The sequence below is a fragment of the Nyctibius grandis genome, chromosome 10 (genome assembly GCF_013368605.1).
Source record: "Nyctibius grandis isolate bNycGra1 chromosome 10, bNycGra1.pri, whole genome shotgun sequence".
Classification (NCBI taxonomy): domain Eukaryota; kingdom Metazoa; phylum Chordata; class Aves; order Nyctibiiformes; family Nyctibiidae; genus Nyctibius; species Nyctibius grandis.
This window is the reverse complement of record NC_090667.1, coordinates 21,921,471-21,943,402: the sequence shown is the minus strand read 5'-3', so window position 1 is coordinate 21,943,402 and position 21,932 is coordinate 21,921,471. Positions and strand designations below refer to the sequence as shown.

At 46.7% G+C, this 21,932-nt stretch overlaps 1 protein-coding gene across 1 annotated transcript in view; it reads right to left on the bottom strand.

Annotated features, from left to right (window-relative positions):
* Positions 1 to 2,748: 2,748 nt before the first annotated feature.
* FLNB (filamin B) overlaps positions 2,749 to 21,932 on the bottom strand; it is a 73,202-nt gene continuing 54,018 nt past the window's right edge. Inside the window, 20 exon segments of the mRNA XM_068409649.1 lie at positions 2,749 to 4,554; positions 5,270 to 5,473; positions 6,425 to 6,643; positions 9,090 to 9,177; positions 9,179 to 9,267; positions 10,312 to 10,444; positions 12,309 to 12,424; positions 12,515 to 12,652; positions 13,109 to 13,256; positions 13,258 to 13,312; positions 13,314 to 13,374; positions 13,928 to 14,050; positions 14,372 to 14,524; positions 15,141 to 15,344; positions 15,724 to 15,882; positions 16,035 to 16,208; positions 16,707 to 16,835; positions 18,433 to 18,573; positions 19,442 to 19,544; positions 20,269 to 20,343. Of these exon segments, the coding sequence (XP_068265750.1) occupies positions 4,367 to 4,554; positions 5,270 to 5,473; positions 6,425 to 6,643; positions 9,090 to 9,177; positions 9,179 to 9,267; positions 10,312 to 10,444; positions 12,309 to 12,424; positions 12,515 to 12,652; positions 13,109 to 13,256; positions 13,258 to 13,312; positions 13,314 to 13,374; positions 13,928 to 14,050; positions 14,372 to 14,524; positions 15,141 to 15,344; positions 15,724 to 15,882; positions 16,035 to 16,208; positions 16,707 to 16,835; positions 18,433 to 18,573; positions 19,442 to 19,544; positions 20,269 to 20,343 (2,700 nt within the window). The 3' untranslated portion in view covers positions 2,749 to 4,366.

Genomic DNA, 21,932 nt, shown 5'->3' with positions numbered 1-21,932 from the left:
GGAGACTTACCTCTGCGGTAACATCACCAGAAAAATTAAGTAATCAAGCAGTGGAACAGGCTGCCCAGGGAAGCAGTGGAGTCACCATCCCTGGAGGTATTTAAAAGACAAATAGATGTAGTGCTTAGGGATATTGTTTAGTGGTTGACTTGGTAGCGCTGGGTTAATGGTTGGACTCAATGATCTTGAAGGTCCTTTCCAACCAGGACAATTCTGTGATTCTGTATACTGGATTATCTTATATATATATAAAAATAATTCAAGGATGAATTTGAAATAATTTAAAGATTTAATAATTTAAATTATTAAAATAATTTAAAGACATTCAATGTCTTGACCTTCAATGACAAAGACCTTCAATGTATTAAAGATAATCACTTGTACTGGTACTGGAGGTACCGCCAGCCCCTGTGCACCCTGTGCTCAGCCCCACCGGTCACCAAACGCTACTGCGAGTTCACCAGCACACGCATCACAGGGGACACCATTTAGCCCATTAATAAAGCAAGGCACTCGGTACTACACCCCAAACAATGCCATCCACGGTATGGCAAGAATAACAGACCAGGTGACAGATGGCATGAGAGCTATCTTACTGGCATGGATGGGTCACCCTCTCCCTTGCCTGAGGCAAGGAGCTGAGCAGAAACAGCCCCTCACACCTTTTGGAAGGAGCTACACTTTCATGCTTTGTTTCAAACAGGCTGAAGGTATTTTGACAAAGTGGCTCAAGTGGGGTTTTCCCCCCAAAATGATGCACAGGCAGGAACTGGAGCCTGCAGAAGGCAGCTTTGTGCCCAGCGTGAAGGACACCCACAGCAAACCAGGACCTCTACCACGGCCAGAAAGTGTCTGACAGAGCCAGGCGTGTAGGAGCTGCCTCCCCCAGCTAACACGAGACCTCCTGCATCTCTTGTATCAGGCACAATAGAACAAAAGGTGCCCATTCACATTTGTGAGTGGCGCAGGAAGCAAGGGCCATGCTGTCAGCAGGCTTAAGTACACCACATGTGTGTGGAGGGGCCATCAACCACCTCACCATCCCCCAGGAGCAGCCTCCAAGGCGCTGACCAGAAGAGAATTGGTGGATGCGCTCCTGATTGCATTTCTGTAATGGAGCTGCACAAGACAAAACGCAATTCTCAGTTTTGAGGAATGCCCAAGTATATGAGGTATTTGCCATGCTGGCTCCAGTGATGGCCATCAGAAACAGACAGAGGCAAGGCCAGGGACACCCAGAGGGGTCTGAAGAGGGAACTCCAATAGCTCCCCAACCAAAGGAGAAGGGCAGTGGGCAGCAAATGCAGGTGAGACTCCAGGGTATGGCAGGTACAAGCACAGCACAGGGACTGCTACAGGACAGACTTGAGCAGCATGGAGCGAAGGACAGGCAGAGTGTGCAGGTCATGAGGAGCTCCAGCTCCAGGACATCATGTCCAAAGATCCCTTGCCCATTGAAATGAACAAATGCTTCTGGCATCAAAAACCACCAATACCATACAGGGGGATGGGATGATCTCAGGAGTCACCATCCCTAGGTAACTGGTGTGCTGCAGGGACTTACCTTCTACCACCCTCCAAAATGTCCAGTGAACCTCCTGGAGTTGCAATGGGTCCCAGCAGGCTTTCCTGTGTGGTGGTGTCCTGACTTATGGATTGCACTGGGTCACTGGCCACCAGCAGGCGTGGGTCCAGCTGGCTACCGACAACATGCCCCTCAAAGCACCGCTTCGTGCCCAGAGTCAGTCCTCAGCTGCCAGAGCTGGTGGAGTTGGCTGAATGCTGTTACCAAAGGATATCAATGCAGCCAAGTTGCACCAAAAGCTCTTCTCGTCACCACCATGGGGCACTTGCTGTCCTTAGCAAGTTAATTTTTGTGGCCACCCCACAGCTGTCAGTGCCCAGGCAAGGCAGAATTGCTCGCTTGAAGCAGAGCTCAGCTTTTGCTGGCCGTAACCTCAGACAAGGTAACAATCAGGGTCCATCACCTTCACGGACAACTCCCATTAATTTCAGCTAGTGTGATTAGACCAAGACACCAAGTGGTAACAGGCAAGAGAATGCCAGGCAAGAGCAGGGTTACTGGGAAACAGGAGTTACACACGTGTGAGGCTCTCAAGGTTTACTCAACCCAACAGCTGTATCCAGGTTGTTCTGTTTTGTTTAAAAACATTAAACAGGAGGTTCAGGCTGAGGTAGCACAAAGCTAATGAAACACAGTTAACTATAAAAAGGAAATAATCTGATAAACCTGGGGCAGGAAAGTCCTTGGCAGCCGCTGCATCTCAGGTGTCAGCGAGGCTTCCAGCAGGAGCTGTGTTTGGGAAAACATCTGCTGGTTTCCATGGCTGTGCACTGGAGCTGGCCGGCCCAGGTACAGGGAACCACCTTCTGCAAACAACCTCGGGGAGCCCGGAGGAGCCGGCGGGCAGCGCTCCGGGATCAGACCTGTAACCCCTCTACCTGGGGTCTACACAGGCACAGCTGCATCATGCCCCGTTCACACCACCTCTGCTGCTGCCCAGTACGTTTATGCCATGGCTTAAACTTTTGCCAGACATTTTGTTTTAGGGGAAAAAAGTATTAGAGAGAAAAAAAAAAAAAAAAGAATGGCACTGACGTTATGCCCACGTTTTTCACAGCTACCTGCATGGTTCGTGGGCCGGGGGTTATTCGCTCTGCCTGAAGCTGCTGCGTGCTGTAGTTTTAGTTTGAACTTTTCTGACTACATATGAAAAGAACCCGATGTTGTTTTTAACATGCACATTTTAATGAAGCAAACATTTCTATTTAATAAGTTATAAGATACAATTTTACAATCCTGCATTTTATTCCAGTTTATTTTGGTTTTACTTCCTAGTTTACAATGTAGTGAGCATTTCACATTAAGGCACAAAAAAAGCACAGTAAAAAAAACCCCAACCTTCCTTTATTTCCCCGATGACTGTGCTGGAGAGTAGTGCATCCACACATAACTACAGAACCGTAAGCGTGAACTTCTCCCTAGGGACAGACAGGGATGTTTCAACAAATCCTACCTTCTCCTAATCGCAGAGTTAAAGCTCATTTGGAGAGTTTACTAAAGCCCCAGCAGCTGACAGTAATTCAGATGCGCGCTTGGGAAGTAGCATGGAGTAATCCAGGACAAACAGACAAGTTATAACGGGCGCCTTCACTCCCTGACCCTCAGCAGGAATGCCTTTTGCAGCGCAAAGGGGATTTCAGGAGACACGAGCGTGCTTCAGGCACGTCCTTGGAATGAGATATAATAAAATGACTTGCACCATAGACAGGTTTGTTGACTGGTTATTGCTATCACTGGTAACTTCCCACACCCGCCCTCCCTCCTGCCCCATACCTGACTACAGATGTGGGATCCTATCCCCAGGCCAGCTGCTTTGTACCATCTCAGCTACTCACCTGGCCCACAGCCTCCAGGGCAATCGGTGACCATCTTCCCAGTGCACCGCTGTGCTCTGACCTGCATCGATTTGGGTCACGCAGGTGAGAGCTGTGCCTGGCTCGGCGAGTTTAGGGGCTTTATTTAACCCAGCCAAACCGGGGGTTGTTCATAAAATAAATCAAAAAGAGTGTGGGGAGTTACCTGTAAAGTTACAGAAATCTCACCAGAATCCCCAGCTAATTAAAAACCGCATTGCTAGCATCGTGGCCCAAAAGCTACCTGTCTAGATTTACAAAGCGTTAACATAGAAAGGCTGAAAGCTTCCAGGAAATCATTTTCTGTCTGCTTTTGGTTTGCTATAAAAGATAAACTTTTCCTAGATGTAAACCATTAGCAAAGCATTTTCAGAAACATTTTAAATTTGAGTCGTAAAGCCACTTTTAGAAGCTTTTTATAATGTTAAGTGTTAAAATTGATCAAGTATACAAAGGCACCTATCATAGTACCAGTTTTACCTCATTTCTTTACAGAAAAGAATTTGAACTGGGGACAGCCCAAGTCATATTCCATAACTAAAACGTAAAGTCTCCAGTCAAATAAAATCAGTAGTTAAGATACCCAATTACAAAGACAAATTCCAGTTTTCAATTAACACCTAAAGCCTTTAACATCCGCAAGGGAAATTAGTGTCTAGTTATCCACATGATTCTCCAAACATTAACAGTGACCCAGACAGTACTGCAAAGGTACAATTTGAGGAGGACTTTAAATAGATTGACATTAGGTTGGTGAGTAAGATAGACGTGAAATGCTTGTAAAAAATAAACTTACAGGGTTTACTTCTGACTGTATTGAAATGTGAGCCGCGTGTATCTAGATACTGCATTTTGCAACAGGACTGCACCCAGCATAACTCTACATCTGAACTGCAAACGCAAAGATCGACTCTGACGCTCGTCGAGTTTAGGGGACGGTGACATGGAAGGGACTCCCCGGGATGTGCTCATCACCCCATTTCACCGCCAGAATATAGTCACCCCTCTCCTTGACGACATACGTTACGTTGTACTGATGGCTGCCCAAATGCTTGATGGATACCTCTTCGCATGGTATTGTAGGGCCATGGACGCCAACTAACAACATATTGGAACCTGCAGCAAAATAACAGACTGTTAGCATTCCTAAGCTTAAATAAACAAGCATGGTTGTACCGTAATATATTAGCTCCGTAACACAAGGATTTTATTATTTTAATTCACAGAGTGGTACTCTGAGGTATGGCCAAGCTAATTTGGTATAAGAGGGAATTTTATTTTAAAAAAAGCCTTCAACCTCATAGAGGCAAGGGTTTATTTGTGCATTTTGCCAGACCTGACAGGCTACCACTATCCAACTAGAGCACAGGAGACATTAACACTGCTCGTGAAAGCGAGCAGGCATCGCTCTTCAAGCACTTCGTTAGAAGTTAATAGCAGAGACCAGTGAACCCAGCTGGCCTGTCACCCACCCACCACAAAGCTCCCAGACGATGATTATCAGCACTCAAGGCTTACGGGAACACCTTGCATTACATGCTACAATGCACCACGCGGGTTGCTGAAGTTCAGCAATCTGTCTGTTCTTGTGCCAGAACCCTGTGGTTTCTTTCAGGTGCACCTGGCTCAGACAAAGCCACTTGGAGAGGAACCAGCATCTTTACAGCCTCTATATTAGAGATTGGTTTGGTGAGCACTATGTAGCATTTAGAGGTTTTCTTTAGAACCAGATCATCACCTCAAGCTCTGAATTTTAACTTCGCAAATTACTTTGGGGCAAAAAATGTCCAGCTGAACCACCCTGACATCCAGCTGGTTCCTGTACCCATACCTGCTTTGCTGCAGTCCACGGAGAAGGAACTTTTCTGACCCACAAAAGCCTTTGAGAGTCCTGCTCCTCGGGAAACCACTTTGCTAGCATCCGAGGTGGATTTGGGAATGGCACTATAGCAAGTTTCAGTCGACGACCTTGTCACTGACTCTACCAGGATGGAAGAGGTTTCATTGGCACTGCCCGGGCTAACCAGGCGCTGTCCTGGAAACAGAGAAGACTTCTGACATTCAGATTCACCCCGTCTGAAAGGCATTCACAAGGAGGTTTCGAAACCCTCCTAATGACTAGCATGCATTCTGCATCCAAAACGCATTTTCAGAGAGGAGCAATTTCCTACTTGGGTTTTTAAGCTGACATCTTCCAGCAACGCTGGCAACAATCCCATCCCAGAGCCCTTGAGTGGCTAAAGGACCACAGGAACTTCAGGATTCATTAAGCAAAGCTGGCCGCTTAAGAAGAGTTAATTGTGCTCCAATCACCAAATGCCAAAAACAACTCGAGTTGGCAGAAAAGCAGATGCAATTTTGCAATAACCCATTTTGAAAGCAGAGAATGTCCCAGCCCCAGGGAGCGCAGTCCCTGCCGTCCGCTCCCAAGAACATCACTGCGCCACGGGCACCAGGAGAGGGTTCACTAGCTCAGGGGCAGCAGCAGAGATGAGCTCCAGTCTGTGCTTAAACACAGCACTGAAGAGAGAAAGAGCTTCCTAAACCAGCCTTCCTCACATCATCTAAAAGCCTCCCAGACATTACTGACCTTTGGTTAGGTGACACCTGCCCCAAAATGAGACCAAAAGGGGCATCACTTATGCTACAGGTGACCAGGTTTCAGGGTTTTGAGGGGGAAATGGGTAAATAAGTCTTATTTCCCTACTGCCAATGCAACACCCTAGGACTAGGGTGAGGATTTAATATTCCCCCCTGAAGCTGTTTTACAGCCCTCCACTGAGTCAAGCTGGCAAGCTCCATGGCTAGTGCTTCTGTAGCCTCTCCTGAGGTCCCTCATCTAGGCTTCGGAGGTGATGGGGAGAAACATTTCGCTTCTCATGTTTTTGGGCATCTAGACCCGGATGCCGCACTATCTCGGAGGGACATATTTGCTGAAGGATACAAACTACTTCAGGCACACAGTAAACACTGGTTAGCTTTTTACCTGTAACCTTTGCCTTGAAGGGGCTGCCCACTATGTGGTTAGGTCCACCATATTTAACTCCAATTAAATAGTTTCCTGGAGCCATGGGTGTGTACATGACTTTGTAACCTTCTGGAGTTTCCTGGCAGTCCATTTTCACCTTTGATGGCCCTTCAATTGTAACAGAGAGGGTACCTGGACCAGCCTTGGTTGTGTTAATGAAAAACTCCGACTGCAACCCTAGAAAGACGTAGCACAGTAAGACACATTCTTCCTCACACCCGATGTTACAAAAACAGCCTGTTACTAAATAGGAACGGGTAATTCGGTGCAAGACGAGGCTGCACAAGGCTGCAGGCAGGGAGGGACAGCGTGCCTCCCCCAGCATCCTCGCACGGACCAACCCCAACCAGGGGCTCTGCACCCCGGCTCCCTCCTCCACTCACTCTGTGTGACTGTGGGGCAGGCAGGAAAAGGGGTCATGAGAGCCCTTTAGGACCAAAATGGAAGGAATTTGGCATCAAAAGTCTGGCTTAGAGAGAAAACTCTCAGAACAAGAGCCTTTCAACTGGGGGCCAGAGCCCGTGCTGACACAGCCTCCTGCATGGCTAAGCTCGGAGCCATCTCACTGCCTGGACTGTAAATCAGCAGCGAAGAGGCCACAAGAAAGCAAGAGAGACAAGGGGCAGGAGATCTCCTGGAGGAGACGGGTGTTTGAACTGCTCGGCAGCAGCACTCCAAGCAGTTTGTGGAAACAAAAGCTTGTTTAATTACAGCATCTGGTTAACACAGCTGAATTATTGCTGCTAATACTGAGCCAATGACACACTGCCAGCAACACAACAAAAAATTAAGCAAGGCTTTCAGCCCCCAGATAATTTACTGTCAAACTCTGGCTTCAAATATTTATGATCTTTGGGTTGTTGTATCAGACATTGCTGAGGAGGAATAAAGTGCTCGAGCTCAATCAAAACCAGGACGGTTATGGGAAAGTTTACTACAGCTGCGACCGGAGCATGCAAGCATGGTGATAAACTAGGGAGAAGTTTCTAGCCTCTCCACACAAGAGGCTGCTGTGTCACAATGCTGGAAGAACCGGGCTCCCACAGAGGACTGTGCCCTCTCCCAGTGCTTTAGCAGTAAATCCCACTGGCCCTGCCTGCCTGGGAGGTAAGGCAGGCAGCTTGCAATATGCACCGCTCAGCCAGAGGAAAATTAATTTCCAAAGCCAGCAAGCTTCACAGCTTCTCCCTGAAGACTTCTTGCTCTGAAGTCAACGCTTTTTCCCTGTGCCCCAAATGAAGGCTCACATTGTTGGAGGCCGCAAACGCGCACCCCTCTGGGGGGAGGGTTCAGGTGCTCAGCGACCAGCTATTGAAACCTCTACACTAGATCATTGTTCACAAACGCTGCTCAGCAGCTCCCAGGGCACTGAGCTCTTGGCAGCGGCCAGGATTCAACAAGGGGGCACAGAGTAACTTTGCTGAAGTTAAACAGTTTATTTAAATTAAAGAACAACCCCAAGCACCTTTATAGATGGAGAAAAATTCCCCTGTCCCTGATGCATCAGTGGCTAGTATTAATGAGTGCTTTTGTTTCCACCTATTAAAGCAGCACAGGCTATATAATAGCTTTATTTTACATAGTATAGCCACGTGTTTCCAAAACCAACTGCCTGGTTTCTCCAGAACAGCAGAAGCTTTGACTGAATAACTGCAGTAATTTTTTTTTCCAGGGAGAAAAAAGGTACGAAATGGAATCCACAAAAGACAGCAGTAGGAAGGATAAGAGGAACTAGTTCTCACCTTGCATATCAAAAAGAAAAAAAAAAAAAAAAAAAAAAAAAATCAGTTTTACTCTGCCATTCCCCTGTGTGTGTGGCCCAAGAAAGAACACAATTAAATAAACTGAAGTGCATATTCCTGTTATGTTTTCATACTTTCTAAGGCCATAAGTCATATAAATGAAAAAAAAACCAACCCTAAACCCTACATTCCTGAGCTGAGAACTATGAGATGGGGCAGCCACAGCAGATAACTACATGTCTGATTTCCAAGAACAGTCAGCACTCACACTACATCTGAAGCACGGATAGGTCACTCAAACAGAACAATCCACCGTACTTCCTAGAGTTTACACATATTACATTTAACTTGAAATTTCTTAGAGGTGCAACCACTGAAAAGGTAACTGGGGACACCCTCACACCCATTTAATTAACAGGGATATGCAAGTTAAACAAGAGTCCTTCAACGAGACGCCCAACTCAGTATCTGCATTCACAAAAGCCTCCAGCCTTTGCAGATGTCGTGTTCACACATGGAAGGGAGCCAGAGCATCTCGGAGCTCCGAGGGACCACTGATGTGGAGCTAAGCTAACTGGCAGAGTCATAGCCCAGCTGCTAACCAGTTCAAGTGAACTCGTGCTGCAGTTGCAGGTTTACAGAGGTTTTAAGTTTGCTAAGGCTCAGTGTAGCCTGCAGACTCGCTAATCGATGGTTGTAAGACTTGAGGAGCATGCGAGAAAGCAAAATTAGCCTGCACCCAGGTCGGCAGAGAATGTGGGTTAGTTCAGCTGCCTTAAGCAAGGAAAGTCATGTAAAAATACGCCTAGGAACAGCTTCTGTCTCTCTCAGAAAGCCAAAGTGCAAACAGGCCTGTATCAGAGCTGCAGAAGAAGGGTTACCCGTGGTACCGCTCTCCAGGCCGGATCCGTACGCAGTGACGAGCGCGGGATTGCCCCGCCTGCCCGGCTCGCCCACGCGCACTCGGAAAAGGGCTGCCCACCACGTGGCTTCCGTTGAACTTCACGTCAATTGAGTGGATGCCGTTTTCATGGGGGATGAACCGAACCGCATACTTATCTGCAAGAGAGAAGTGGCTTTTCTGATGTATCAGAGATAACAATAAGGCAGCGATTAAACCCAGCGCAGGGCTGGTTAGCAAGCCAAGCAAGGCTTCTGTAACACTACGACATATTTTGGTCTCAGCTTAAGCAAACGCAGCTACAGAAGCTGCTAAGCTCATATTTTAAGGAGGAAAAAGCTGTATTTATCACAGGAGGTGTCACGGGTTGCATTTTCACCTTGTCTACTAGGACCTGATCTCAGCTGTCATCTAGTCTGCAGGGTGAGTTTTAGGGTTATTTGCCTCACACGTGCACTGAACATGACAGCTTAATCACAGCCCAACCTGTCAGCGGCCAAGGGAGCAGCACAGGGAAGAAAAGCAGCTGGTAAGAACAAGCCAAATCTTACCAGCGGGCTGAGTGTGCTGCTGTGACACCAACAGACACCGCACTTTAGTTAATACAGTCATTTAGCAATTTGCTGATATTTAACATTTTTAATTGTGTGCTAACCCAGAAAAGGGACTGACCTTGCCCAGTCGGACAGCTGCTGTCTGTCCACAGTATGGACCATAATTCATTCAGACTCCAAGTGAAAAAGAAAAGCTCATTGCTGAAACAGGTGCTGAGCTTTCTGTAGTGTTTGCTTACATTCAGCTTCCTTGATGTTTAGTATGAAGGAGTGAGTGCGAGTTAAAAATAAACTATTAGTCCAAGATGGAAGCATAGCTTTGAAAAATAAACTTCTTCCCTGGCTAAATTCAACAACCACATTGTATTTCATTTATGACTAATGTCACTGTACCCTCACTGGCAAGCCAAGACTTAAATATCTGTCTCTTACACAACTTAGGGCTCAGTCATTTAACGAGCTATCTAGGAAAAGCAGGGACATAGCCCTAACCAAACAACTCCTGACACCAAGAAGTCATTCTCCAAGCAAGGTGCTTGTTCCCTGTGTACACTGTTCTCAAGCCAAAGGGACTAAACCCCCTTGCTATGGGGCAGCAAGCGTGTTTTGGAGGTCACTCTGTTTTGACCACCGTAAAGCCATGCTCACCTGGCTCCAGCTCGGACACATGGCACTCTTCTACAGCTCCGGAGGGGCTGTGGACTTTCGCATCGATCTTGCCCTTTGCCCCGTTCAGCCTTATAGCAAAGGATGCCGGCTGATTAGCTTTTAATCCAGACTCCTGAGAATGCAACAGTCAGATTATCAAATTTAAACTTCTCGTTTCAGACAGCACAAGATTTGTGGCAGGGAAATAACCACTTCAGCACAATTTATTTTTTTTTTTAGTTTCAACAAAAGGTGTAAAGTTGTGATTTGCATTAACTCTCAAATCAGCAGCTCTCTCCCTCTTAGGGGGTGGCTGATTTAGGAGTCACCCACATTGGATAGGCTGATTTTTCCCATGGTAACAGCCCATTTTTGGCAGCCACACGACTCTGCCAAATCAGGCAAAGGGAGGTTTACGAGACTAGTCACCCATTATCACCGAGGTCAGCCACCAGTATTCAGGCACTTGATTTAAAGGATGTTTAAGCTATAGCTCCATTTCCAGCCTGTTCATTCATTCCAGATTCACTCAGGGGAAAAGCCTCTGATAATCCAGTTGTCTGAAAGAGTAATATGCATGTTTATATTTGCCACAAGAGGCTGCATTTAGAATGCCACTACAAGACGTCTTAACATGAGAAAGTAATTTAAAGCATGAAACCAGATGTTGCCGTGCTGTCAGGCCATCGGTGGAAGGCGAGGCAGCTCAGCATCTGTCCTGTGATGGTCCTCAACCAGAGCAGCCCATGCAGCTACCCAGCAGTAATATTTTATGCTGAACATACTTTACCTGAATTTGTTTTCAACTAAATCCTGAAGAGGGAAATAAATGCAACTGAGTAGAACTGAGGTACAACGTATAAAAGCAAGTCCCCGATGTGGGTTTAGCGGAGGCTGATGCTGCACTGCGCTCTGTTACCGAATACTCAGCTTTATCTGCCTCTCCAGGACTTAACTGAAGCGAGTATTCCTGTCAAAGAGTCTTTAAATGAAACACAAGTGAAACATCAATACCACAGTGACTAATTAACGCCCTTGTAACTCCTGGTTAGAAGAGATACTATTGATCAGGCTGTCATGGTTCATTTACACAGCCAACGTGGAGGAGTCCTGCAGCCCAGGCAAACTCCTGGAGACCACAGCTGGGACATACCCCAAAAAAAGCCTCAACTAAAGTACTAATTGCTTATCTCAACTCAATGAGGACTGAGGTACAGTATATTTAGACACAGATTCTCAGTCTCACGTCCAAGTTTCTCGCTTTGGAGATTTAAGCCAGGCCTTTAATGTTACTTGTATTTTAACGCACGTAACCACACACACACACACAAAATGATATGGTGAGGTTAACAGATGAGCCCAGACCAACTACAAAACTGTGATTCACTCTGAGATTTGCTACTGTTCATGAATCATCTGAGCTGCGACTGTGTGGTTTCGTGACGTCAGCCAGGGCAAATCTGCGCTCTGACCTCACGGTGGGGCCCCTCCATCTGCCCATGCAAGTGCTCCAGCAAGGCTGCAGCAACATCCCAACTACGCAGCCCTACGCTGCCTCACCCACAGAAACCCAGCTCTTCAGTCCTCGTGCCAACTGAGCAAGTCGGTACCAGCATGATCACTGGTGGTTCATGTTCATGTTTCAGTTCTCCTTGGCCTTCCCCTAGCTAACGGGGTGGAAAGCAAGTTTTAGTTCCTCCAATGCTATATCTAGAGCATCTTATTCTTAATTCCCAAGTGTTACCACCTGTAATACACTCAGTTGAGCCTTCTGCCTTCAAATTCTGGCTAGCCAGAGCTGGGCCAGCTCTACCACCCCAAGTTACCAAGGGGCCAGCTGCCAAAAAACCTCTCTCTGGCTGCAAGCTGAGCTTGAAAACAAGCACCAACCAAGGCAAGGCTATCACTAAGAACAAAGGACAATCATTTTGGTCTCAGAGAACAAGGACGAAATCAGTCTGTGTGGCAAGTTGCAGAGATGTTTCCTTATGTCTCACCTGAAGGCTAGTGACAGTGAGCCTGCGAGCATCATCAGAGGGGGCGATGACAGGAACCAGGTAGGGACTTTCAGGAATGTGCTCATCATTGAACTTTATAGACACCTCATAGTTGCCTGCAGGGAGAAGAGAAGCAGTGAGTGTCCTTAGTTTCTATGAAAGTAGCATTCAGTGTTATTTCAGTATGATTTGGTCTTGGTACATACCTGGCTCTTGAACTATGTATGACACACCACAAGATCCATCTTTATGGTCCTCAAAGGCAATTTCTGCTTTACTTGGGCCTTCTACAGCAATAGACAGTCCCCCAGCTCCAGCTTCCCGTGTCCATATACTGAACTCAGCTGTTGAACCACATGAGAGCACACACAAAAGTAAGTTTGCTGCTGCTGAGTTGCAGCTTCTTTCTAACAGACTGTGCAGCATCCCATACTTATGTGTAGAAGGAATGGTACCTCGTCCCGCCATCCTGGGTGATAACACTTAGCAGTTTCTCCAAGAGGCTCCTATTAGCCTCAAATTAGCCTATCAGCCCTGTATAACACACCTTACAACCTCAAGCTCATCCTGTGAGAGCAGCCAGTTTCCAAAACGTGGATTTCCAGACTTCTCCATCCGTGTGATGCAGCAATATTATTTCTCCATGTTTCTCCACTGACCACCCCTGACTTGGGGCAATCCTAGGGTGTTACACCAAGCTCTGCTCAAGCTCTCAGAGGACAGGCCAACAGAAACCCAAGCACTGCACTGCAGACCTGCACACGGTGAGCACTGGAGCCTACCAAGAGCAGAGGACTCACCTGGGACACCCGTCTCTCCACGCTCCAGCCCTGGGCCTCCAGCTCTCACTTTATGGGCTCCTCCCTCACCCAGCGGCCCCACGGTGAACTGGAAGGGGCTGCCCGGCACCGGCTGCCCTCTGTATTTGACATCCACAGTGTGGACCCCCCATTTCTTGTGGCACAAAGCGGACGCAATAGGTGTTTTTGTCAGCTTCTACAATTCAGCCTCAAGTTTCTTCCAGAGGGACTAGTTACCAGGGCTGTCATATCCCTGCAATCAATTTCTAACAAGAAGAGAATAAAAAAATGCAGATTAGAAAGTGACAAAGGGTTTTGGTATTTTGTTTTTGGAAGCAGGACCTGAGCTCAAGTGATTACACAGTACAAATGACAGAAGAGGCACATAGGTGCCAGTTTGCACACCCAGCTAGATGTGTGCTGCTGAGCAGCAAGCCCGGCCAGCTAGAGCTTACCCGGTGCTACAGAGGCAGATGGAAGAGGCTGGATAAGGCAGTCAGCTAAGACTGGCCTACATGATTCACAATTGCCAGACAGCAGTACAGGCAACATGATGATCTAAAAACCCTGGAGATAGGGTGAGCTGTGCAGCCCGTTCTCCAGCCTGCCGTACCCAGAATAGATTAAGGCCTCCCTGATATTTATTTCTCCATATGTTGATCATTGTTATGCTTATTTTTAACTGTTCAAAGAGACTACAATACCAAGTGTTTCTTCCCTAAACTATCTTAATATGAGGTTGTCTTAACAACACCACTTCAGGTACACCCACGCTACACACGTGCAAGTTACGGTTATGGGGACAGGGATGTTGCTTACCTGGAATTTTTAGGTTCAGATCACATATGCTTCCTACTGTTGCAACAGAGGGAGCCCGTCTTGTTCGTGTAATGCTCTCCTTAACTCTTCCCTCACCACTTATCTTCACTGTAAACGGGCTGCCTGTAAGTAGCACAGCAAGTCATTCCTCCTCTGCTTATTACACACTTCATTGAGAAGATTGAAAGCTTCCTCTGACTTGTAGTGGATCATAGGGGAAGTTTTAGAGCCATCTAACAGTCAGGTCCAAGCGAAATACACCCATGTAACCCGAACAGGTTTGGATGCTTGCTGCTTGTGGAGGGTACCAGTAGGATCTCCTTGAATCTTTGGGACTTATGGTCTGAGCCAGATCACACAGCCCACTTGCAGTTCCAGTGCACTGGCCAGCTAGGTAAGACTTTTGTTGTACTAATCAAAAAGTTGCCCAAAACTTCTGCTTACCTGGAATATGTTCATCTGCAAATTTAGTGGACACAACGTACACGCCAGGTACAGTTGGAAAATAGGACACTTTGCAAGTTCCATCTTCTAGGTCTTCGGTTTGGATATCTACCTTGCTGGGTCCTTCAACTGCCAGTGAGATCCCACCATAACCTACAATACAGCTACATTAGCCTCAGACTTCCATAGTGCTATTATAAATTTGACATAGAATAGTCCAAACCCATAGCAGCAGCTAGTCGGTAGGTTTGTATCATAACGGGCACATGAGAGCTGCATGATGCCTTAATGACATTTCTGCAGTCCTAATCAGTCAGATATCCAAGGCACAGCATGCATTCAGCTCCTAAAATGCTCTGACCATATCCCTTTTATTTCATTAATGTTGAAAAGTTAGCTTCGAAGACTGTGTTCAAGGCTCCACATTAAACCAACAGGGAAACATCTTCCTCATTTCATTCTTGCTGTACACAGCAATACTAGAACCAGCACCATCAAATGAAAGAAAAGCTTCATCAGTGCCTCAGTGACAGTCCCTGTTGGCTGTAACGGAAGACATCAGCCAAGACAATGCAAAGCATTTTAGAAGTTAATAGCATTGTCTGGAGTTAATAACTGACAATAATAACCGTGCATGCTTAATACACTATTTGCATCTGCTGCTTTGCGGCTTGTGACCTGGTGGTCGCACACTGAGGGAGACAATGCTCTCATTTGGAGCAGATACGTATCTTACAGCATCTCAAAGTCCCTTTGTGATGGAACTAACCTGCATCTCTTGTGTCTACAATGAAGTCACACATTTCAAAGGTTCGTCCTTCTACCAAGCCACGTCCAAAGACTCTTGCTCGTCTGGCATCTCCTATCTCAGACTGGACCACCATGATTGTTACAGGGCTGTTTGGCACATGGCTCCCATTTTTCTTGATGCTAACCAGATGTTCTCCTACTTCCCGTGGAATGAATGAGATGCCTACAAAGCAGAGAAATGTGACAAACTTATTAACTTTTTATGCATGTTATACTTGATTTAAATGCCTCAATCACACCAAGAAATGAAAGCACTCCCTTTACACATGTTGAAGTGTTGCTCTCAAATGGGCCACAAAGCCATTCACATATGCTGACAAAAAGCACTTCAATCACAACCTGGCACATCACATGTAAGCTAACACAAGAGGTCATTCTTCATACTCATCTGTCTTTGGCCAACTGTACCAAACAATATCAACCACTTGGTTTGACAATGCTCTTCTGTGAAGGAGCGGAGAAGTCAGTCATTTTACATGGCAAAGAAAACTGGAGTAGAGGCTACTATACGACTCTCTCAGATCAAGACTGTCAGAGCTTACCAATGTGGTTATTGGGTAGCCTCTTCAGAAGACAAGGCTCATCACGACCTGATGGGGCTTTAATGCTGGCTGTTAGAAGACTGAGATCAGTCTCATTGATGTCCAACAAAAAGTCAGCAGCAGAACCAAGCTTAACCTGGGACCGTCTTCTGTTATCATCTGAATATATAAAGAGAAACTAGTCAGAACACATTACAAGCTTAAGCACAGAACAAGTTGGAGGACTTCATGTTCCTGCTGCAAACCAGGTCCCCCATGCTATTAGAGATTAATTTTCATTATTAAGTGCTTCCAGCAGTCTAACTTTATACCTGTGATCTTGGCCGTGAACGGACTGCCTGGGATGTGCTTGTCATTGTACTTAACCAGGATGCTGTAGTTCCCAGGTAGAGTAGGCAGGTACGTGACTGTGCACGTCCCATCTTTGTTATCAATGCAGCTGATCTCTGCTTTTGAAGGTCCTTCAATGGCCAAGTCCAGCCCACCTAGAAAACAAGGAGAACAGCACTTCTGTAAATCTTCATGCACAAGAAGTCCAAAGACTTGGTCCAAAGAGGAAGACTCACTACTTAGTACTGAAAATGCAGCTTAGATGTATGTTTTCAAAGGACAGCAGCAAAAACAGCTCAGGCCAATCCACTAAGACCACAACTCTATTCAGTCTGTCAGATTTCCCTAACAGTGATTCCACATCCAGTCATCATCCACTAGATCTAAGCTGCCTTCAGTTCATTTTTAATTAAAGGAATCATTTGCACCCTGTACCACAGGTACATCTACTGCTCTCAGTAAGAAGTAATAAGACCGTTTTTACTTCAAGTTACAGCTTGGTGAAATCTGTTTCACCTGATACTTGCAAGAAGTCATTCGTATAGCACCAGAGATTCACAGCTGGACAGACAAACGCAAATTAATGCTGATGTGCATTACACTCCCAAGAAGTTCCTAGCTTAGGGTAGGATGGGTTTAAAGAGCAGACTTACCCTCTCCTGCATCTTCTGTGACAATGGTGAAAGTTGCCGGTTTATTGGCAACCCCATAAATGAGGCCAGGCCCGTAAGCAGACACACTGCCGCTATTTGGATAATTCACATAGAACTGCAGAGGGCTCTCTAAAGGGGGGAAAAAAAAAAACCACAAAAGCAGCACTTTTAAGGATGAGTGGCCTGTACTACAAGAACAAAACAGACATCAAGCTGCTCTGTCCCAACTGGATCTTATTCTTATGCTTACTGATACCCACGTTCTTCAATGCCATTCTCACTACTTGATATTTGAAGAACCTTTATGTGACTGTAATGCCCTTCAAAAAATGAGTAAGCCTCCCCTTTCATCTTCAGAAGATACTTCTCCACAATTTGTTCCACATTCAGTCATGACAAAGTAAGTGTTATTCAAGTTACCAGAGATAAGCTTCAACAATGTTGTAAAAGGTCTTATTCGTTACAAGTTTATTTTTATGACATTAAATCAGAACATGACTCAGAAGCAGGCTTGCAGTTCAGGCACAGATCCTGAATTTTGGTTGCTCAGAATTAGGAACTAGCACAGCACATTGTCTGACTCAATGAACCTGAACTAGCAAGTTTGAAGGGTATCCAAAAACATACTTGCCAGCCTCAGATTAGCTAAACTGGTGCACAAGAACAAAAAGTACAGTCACCAACAGCCTATAATGGTTTCAAAAAAAGACAGATAGCTCTTAAGTCCAAATCCAGATTTTGCAGCTGCGACAGTAGCAAGTTTGATTCATGATAGCCTTCAAGAAGGAAAAATTACGGCACATCATCCCTCTGCCCAGGTGCAGGGTAATGGTCTCACTGAACCGATCCATCCGACAGTTCAGCACTTATGGAGCTGCTATATCCGTACAAAGTGCTGAAGATACAGAAGTAGCACCATGCATCACACTACTGAGCTCCCTGCTTCAGCCAAAGTTATCCTGTGTTTCTGCACACCAAAAGAACCAGCAGCCCAGTTCAGGCAGTGCTGAAGGTATTTTTTCTCATTTTTACACAACCCGCTACAGTTCTGCCCCTTTTCCCCCCAGCCAGCATGCCCAGAGAACTGCGGGGCAGCCCCAGCCTCCTGGCGAGGCAGAGCTTCAGCTGGGGAGCTGGTGAAGTCAGGACAAAAGAAGAGACGAGAAGAGAAAGAGAATGAAAAGCAGCGGTTTCTGTCTGTTAAGAAGCAGCCAGGAAGAAAGAGAGATTACAGCATAGTGTGCATGTGTGTTTTATTTTATTGCAATGAGATGGAAAGAGTAACTATAGTGTTTTAGCCACTTAGTCCTTCCCACAGATCAGAGATTTTATGCCAGTGCAGTTTTAAGGATAAACATACGCTGTAACCACTAGTTTTGTTGAGCACCACAGCAGTAAATTTCAACCCGAAAAAAATGGTAGTTAGAAAATTATATGTTTCTTCTTCATAATAAAATGTCACAAAAGCTAGTTTCCAAAACCAAAATCCATTTTAAGCCTGGCTGGTACTATTAAACCACAATGGAAGCTCACATGTGCCGGCACTTACTCCTTCGCTTTAGTTGCTCTCTGGACTGCTTGCAGATGAACTGCTGCTGAACGGTAAGACGTCCCAGACAGTTCTTACTGCAGCGTATACAACTGAGCTATAGAAACCTCCCCAGGGAGCAGATGCACCAGCAGGACGCTGCACTCGGATTTGTGTTGCCTGCCTTGTCAGACTCACCTGGGATGTGCTTTCCCATATATTTTATGTGCATTTCATGCAGCCCGACCTCAGTAGGAGCATATCTCACTGTTACTGTGCCGTCTTTGTTATCCACGATATCTGGCGTATCCGTCTTTCCAGAGGGCATGTGTACTTCACCTAAGAAAAGCCACCATGGGAGTTACAGAAGAAGTTGCCTGCTTCCCCTCTCCCACCCACAAAGAATTGTCTAGCCATTTTGAACAAGCATTTTAAATTGTTAAATTCCTTACCCACAGGCACAAATAGGAGACTAATGGGAACACTAACCAGACTTGTTTTCTACTTAAGCTACATGAATACAACGCAGTGGTAGACATCTGGCAAACAGTCCTGTGACCTTACAAACTCTACAGGCAGGGCTGTTTGCTTCAGCCACTGAAATTTCCAGGGCAAGCCCTAGGAAAAGCACCAATCTACCTCGTTGCAAGACGCTCCCTCTCCTGCAGCTCTTTTGAAAAGGAAGATCAACTGTCCCTTCAGCAGGGACAGACCAGGGCTTGGGGTGGGATTGCTGAGCAGGAGGGGACACAGCCCATGTGTGCAGGAGCCTAGTGCAACCAGGGTGTTACTGGGGTGATGCTCTCAGCTGCCAGACGTGTGGAAGAGGGGTCGCCTGCTTTGGAGAAGGTATGTGACAGGAATGCAGGATTAGACAGTTTTGCAGCATCTGCACAAAATAAATAACGGAGCTCATCAAGGATGCATGTAGCTGCTCCAGAGGGGAAAAAGCAGCAACAGGTCCTACAGTGCAGCAGCTCACTGCAGCACCAAGCATCCTCTCATTTAACTCAAACCATCAGCAGGGCGTATCCTCCTCACCCTCAGCGGGTGCCACTGAATGTGAAATTAAACAACTAAGTTGCTGGCAGGATACAATCCTCCCCCACACGCTGTGGTCTAGACCACCCAGACTGTTAGCTGCAAACAGATAAACATGCTAACACAGAGCAAAACCTCCCCGAGAGGCTACGCATACTCCAGGTACCTGTTATTTCTCCTTTCCTTACAGCAAAAGGGATAACCATATCAAAGGGCCTGAACCCCATGCCATTCATGTCTCCAACTGGGATGTAAGCTTCTTCTGTGACCTAAAGGAAGCAAAAAGATGGGTCACTTCAAAAAGGATGGTAAACCCAAACGAGTACTGAGCAACTCCACTGCGAGCAGAAGCATAAGAGAGCGTGCGGTGATTATCGCAGCCAGGCACAGGACTGGGCTCACCCGGAGCAGTGTCCGGCCAAGCTCTCCTTCATAACACCACCACACCGCACAGCAGAGCGAATCAAACACGGTGCGAATGGAAGACATGCTGGAAAAAAGCCAGAGATAAAAATGGAACACAAAGGGATGGAAGACAACGTAGTGCACGCAAGACCCAAAGTGGTTCCCATCTGAAAGGATTTAGTTGCTTAAGGCCTGGAAGAGAAAGTGATCTTTGAATGGGGCAGAGTGATTGCAACACAAAATGGACAAAAGAAACGAGTTTCAAAAATGTGACTCTGGACTCAAGACACTGTGCTCTTTTACTGAGAAAACAAAGTGGTGCACTCAGGTTGCTTTTGCCAACAGTAGACATTGCAGAAGTAGAAGCTGTAGGTGTAATGATCCTCTTCATGTTTAAATGAGAGTTTATTTGGAGATTCCCTTCAAGCAGCAAAGAAAAAACAAGGTCTGGATCCCAAGAACAATTGATCAAACAGAAAGAATGAACACAATGACCAGAGCGATTCAAGCAGTCCCAAGAAGCAGGCTGTCATCTGAAATGGAACACAGATGGGGGAAAAACAGCTGAAAAATGTAAAAATTGTGTACCCAAGGGTGGAATCCGGGGGGGGAGGCACGCACTGGCTCCTGCGACCGCACGGCGGCATCATCCGCATCTACAGCCTGGGCAGGGGTAAAGGCACGTTAGGTGTTACTCTGGCACGGAGGCATTCCCACCTTTCACCGTACAGAACGTGCAGCTCCTTCCAGCTCCTCAACACCCTCTTGCCACCACACAGCCCTCCCCAGTGCTCTTGCCATCGCAAGGACCTGGATCCAGACAGGGAAACTGGGAAACTGCCTGTATCTGCAGGCACTGGGGGAAGCCACCAGCGGCACAGCAAAGGGACAAAGCCAGTACATGCCATTGTTGAGAGCTTGGGAAGGGAGCTGGAAAGCAGTGCCTAAACACTGGTGGAATTGAATTTCAGATTTGCTTTTTTATGGGACCGGTGCAGGGAGGGAAGTGAAAGGTTTAAACCTAAGATGCAAGTCCCCAGGTGCTGGGCAGCATGGGGTGTGAGCTGGGAGGCAGGGCAGCCTGCTGCCGTGGGAAGGCTGCTCCCTTCTCGTGCTCTTGGGTGAATAACCCAAGCCCACGTCCAGTCATAGCTGCAAAGCTATTCTTCTGATTCATAGCTGGGACAGCATCGTCAAGACACCGAATGTGTTTTCCCCCGCTGCAGCCTCCCTTCCCACCAGGCATGCCAAGAGCATGACTTGCAAATTCCCATCTCCCCCACTTAAACCAACAAGAGCGGCTGGGGCTCACATCCACACACGCAGCTTCACCAGGCTCAGCCACCCCAGCTCCTCCTGCCCGTTTACACCACTGCAAACCACCCTCACAAAATAATCCGCTGGAAACTCATGCATGGAAAGACTCCACTAAGAAAACCAACGCAAAACAGAAATCCTGCTGTCTCGCTGTTCTCTGTCCCCAGCCAAGACACCCAAGTCAAACATGGACTGTATTGGTCAGCTAGGAAATGGGAATCTTGGCTGGCCAGGAGCAGGCTCCCTGACCTTGAGAGGTATTTCCTGCGGTGAGCTTTAAGCGGCAACAAAGGGAGTAATTTTTCTCATGGAAATCTTTGGAGACACCGGTAGCGATCTGCCAGGGTGGCAGGTAGGAAAAGCCAGCGTGCCCAGCCCCGAGGGCTCGCCAGTGGGCTCCAGCCAGGCTCAGCACAAGTATGGCCGTGTGCTTTCAAGACCAAGATGCGCCCAGCTGAGATTCAAGGCCAAGACTTGTTCTGCCAACAGGGAGAGCTGTTCTTCACGTGAAGGGCTTCTGTGAGCCCCGAGAGGCACCTAGTCTGCTCCTCAGGGAGGCTGGGGCTTTGTTTGCTTTTTAAAGCTAAACACGCTGAAGTACTGCGCATTGGAAGGAACATAATTAGAAGGAGGGGGATTTGGCTATAACAGTTTAACTAGCACTTGCAAATCATTTTTAAGTGTGAGCTAACAGCCTGCTTCCCTAGGACCTGTCAGCAGACCGTTCCTTATTTTGGGGTCAACATTATAAAGATGGAGAAACGGACAAAGTCAGAGCACCGTATCTGACAACAGCTGAAGTAATTAGTCGTCGAAGCCAGTTACAACCACCCTTACATCATTTAGAAAAAGAACTACATGGTCAGGAAATGAAAAATGCATTTGTTCAGAGAAGCCAAGTCTTCATCCTCTGATGGCTTCTATCCCTCTTCACT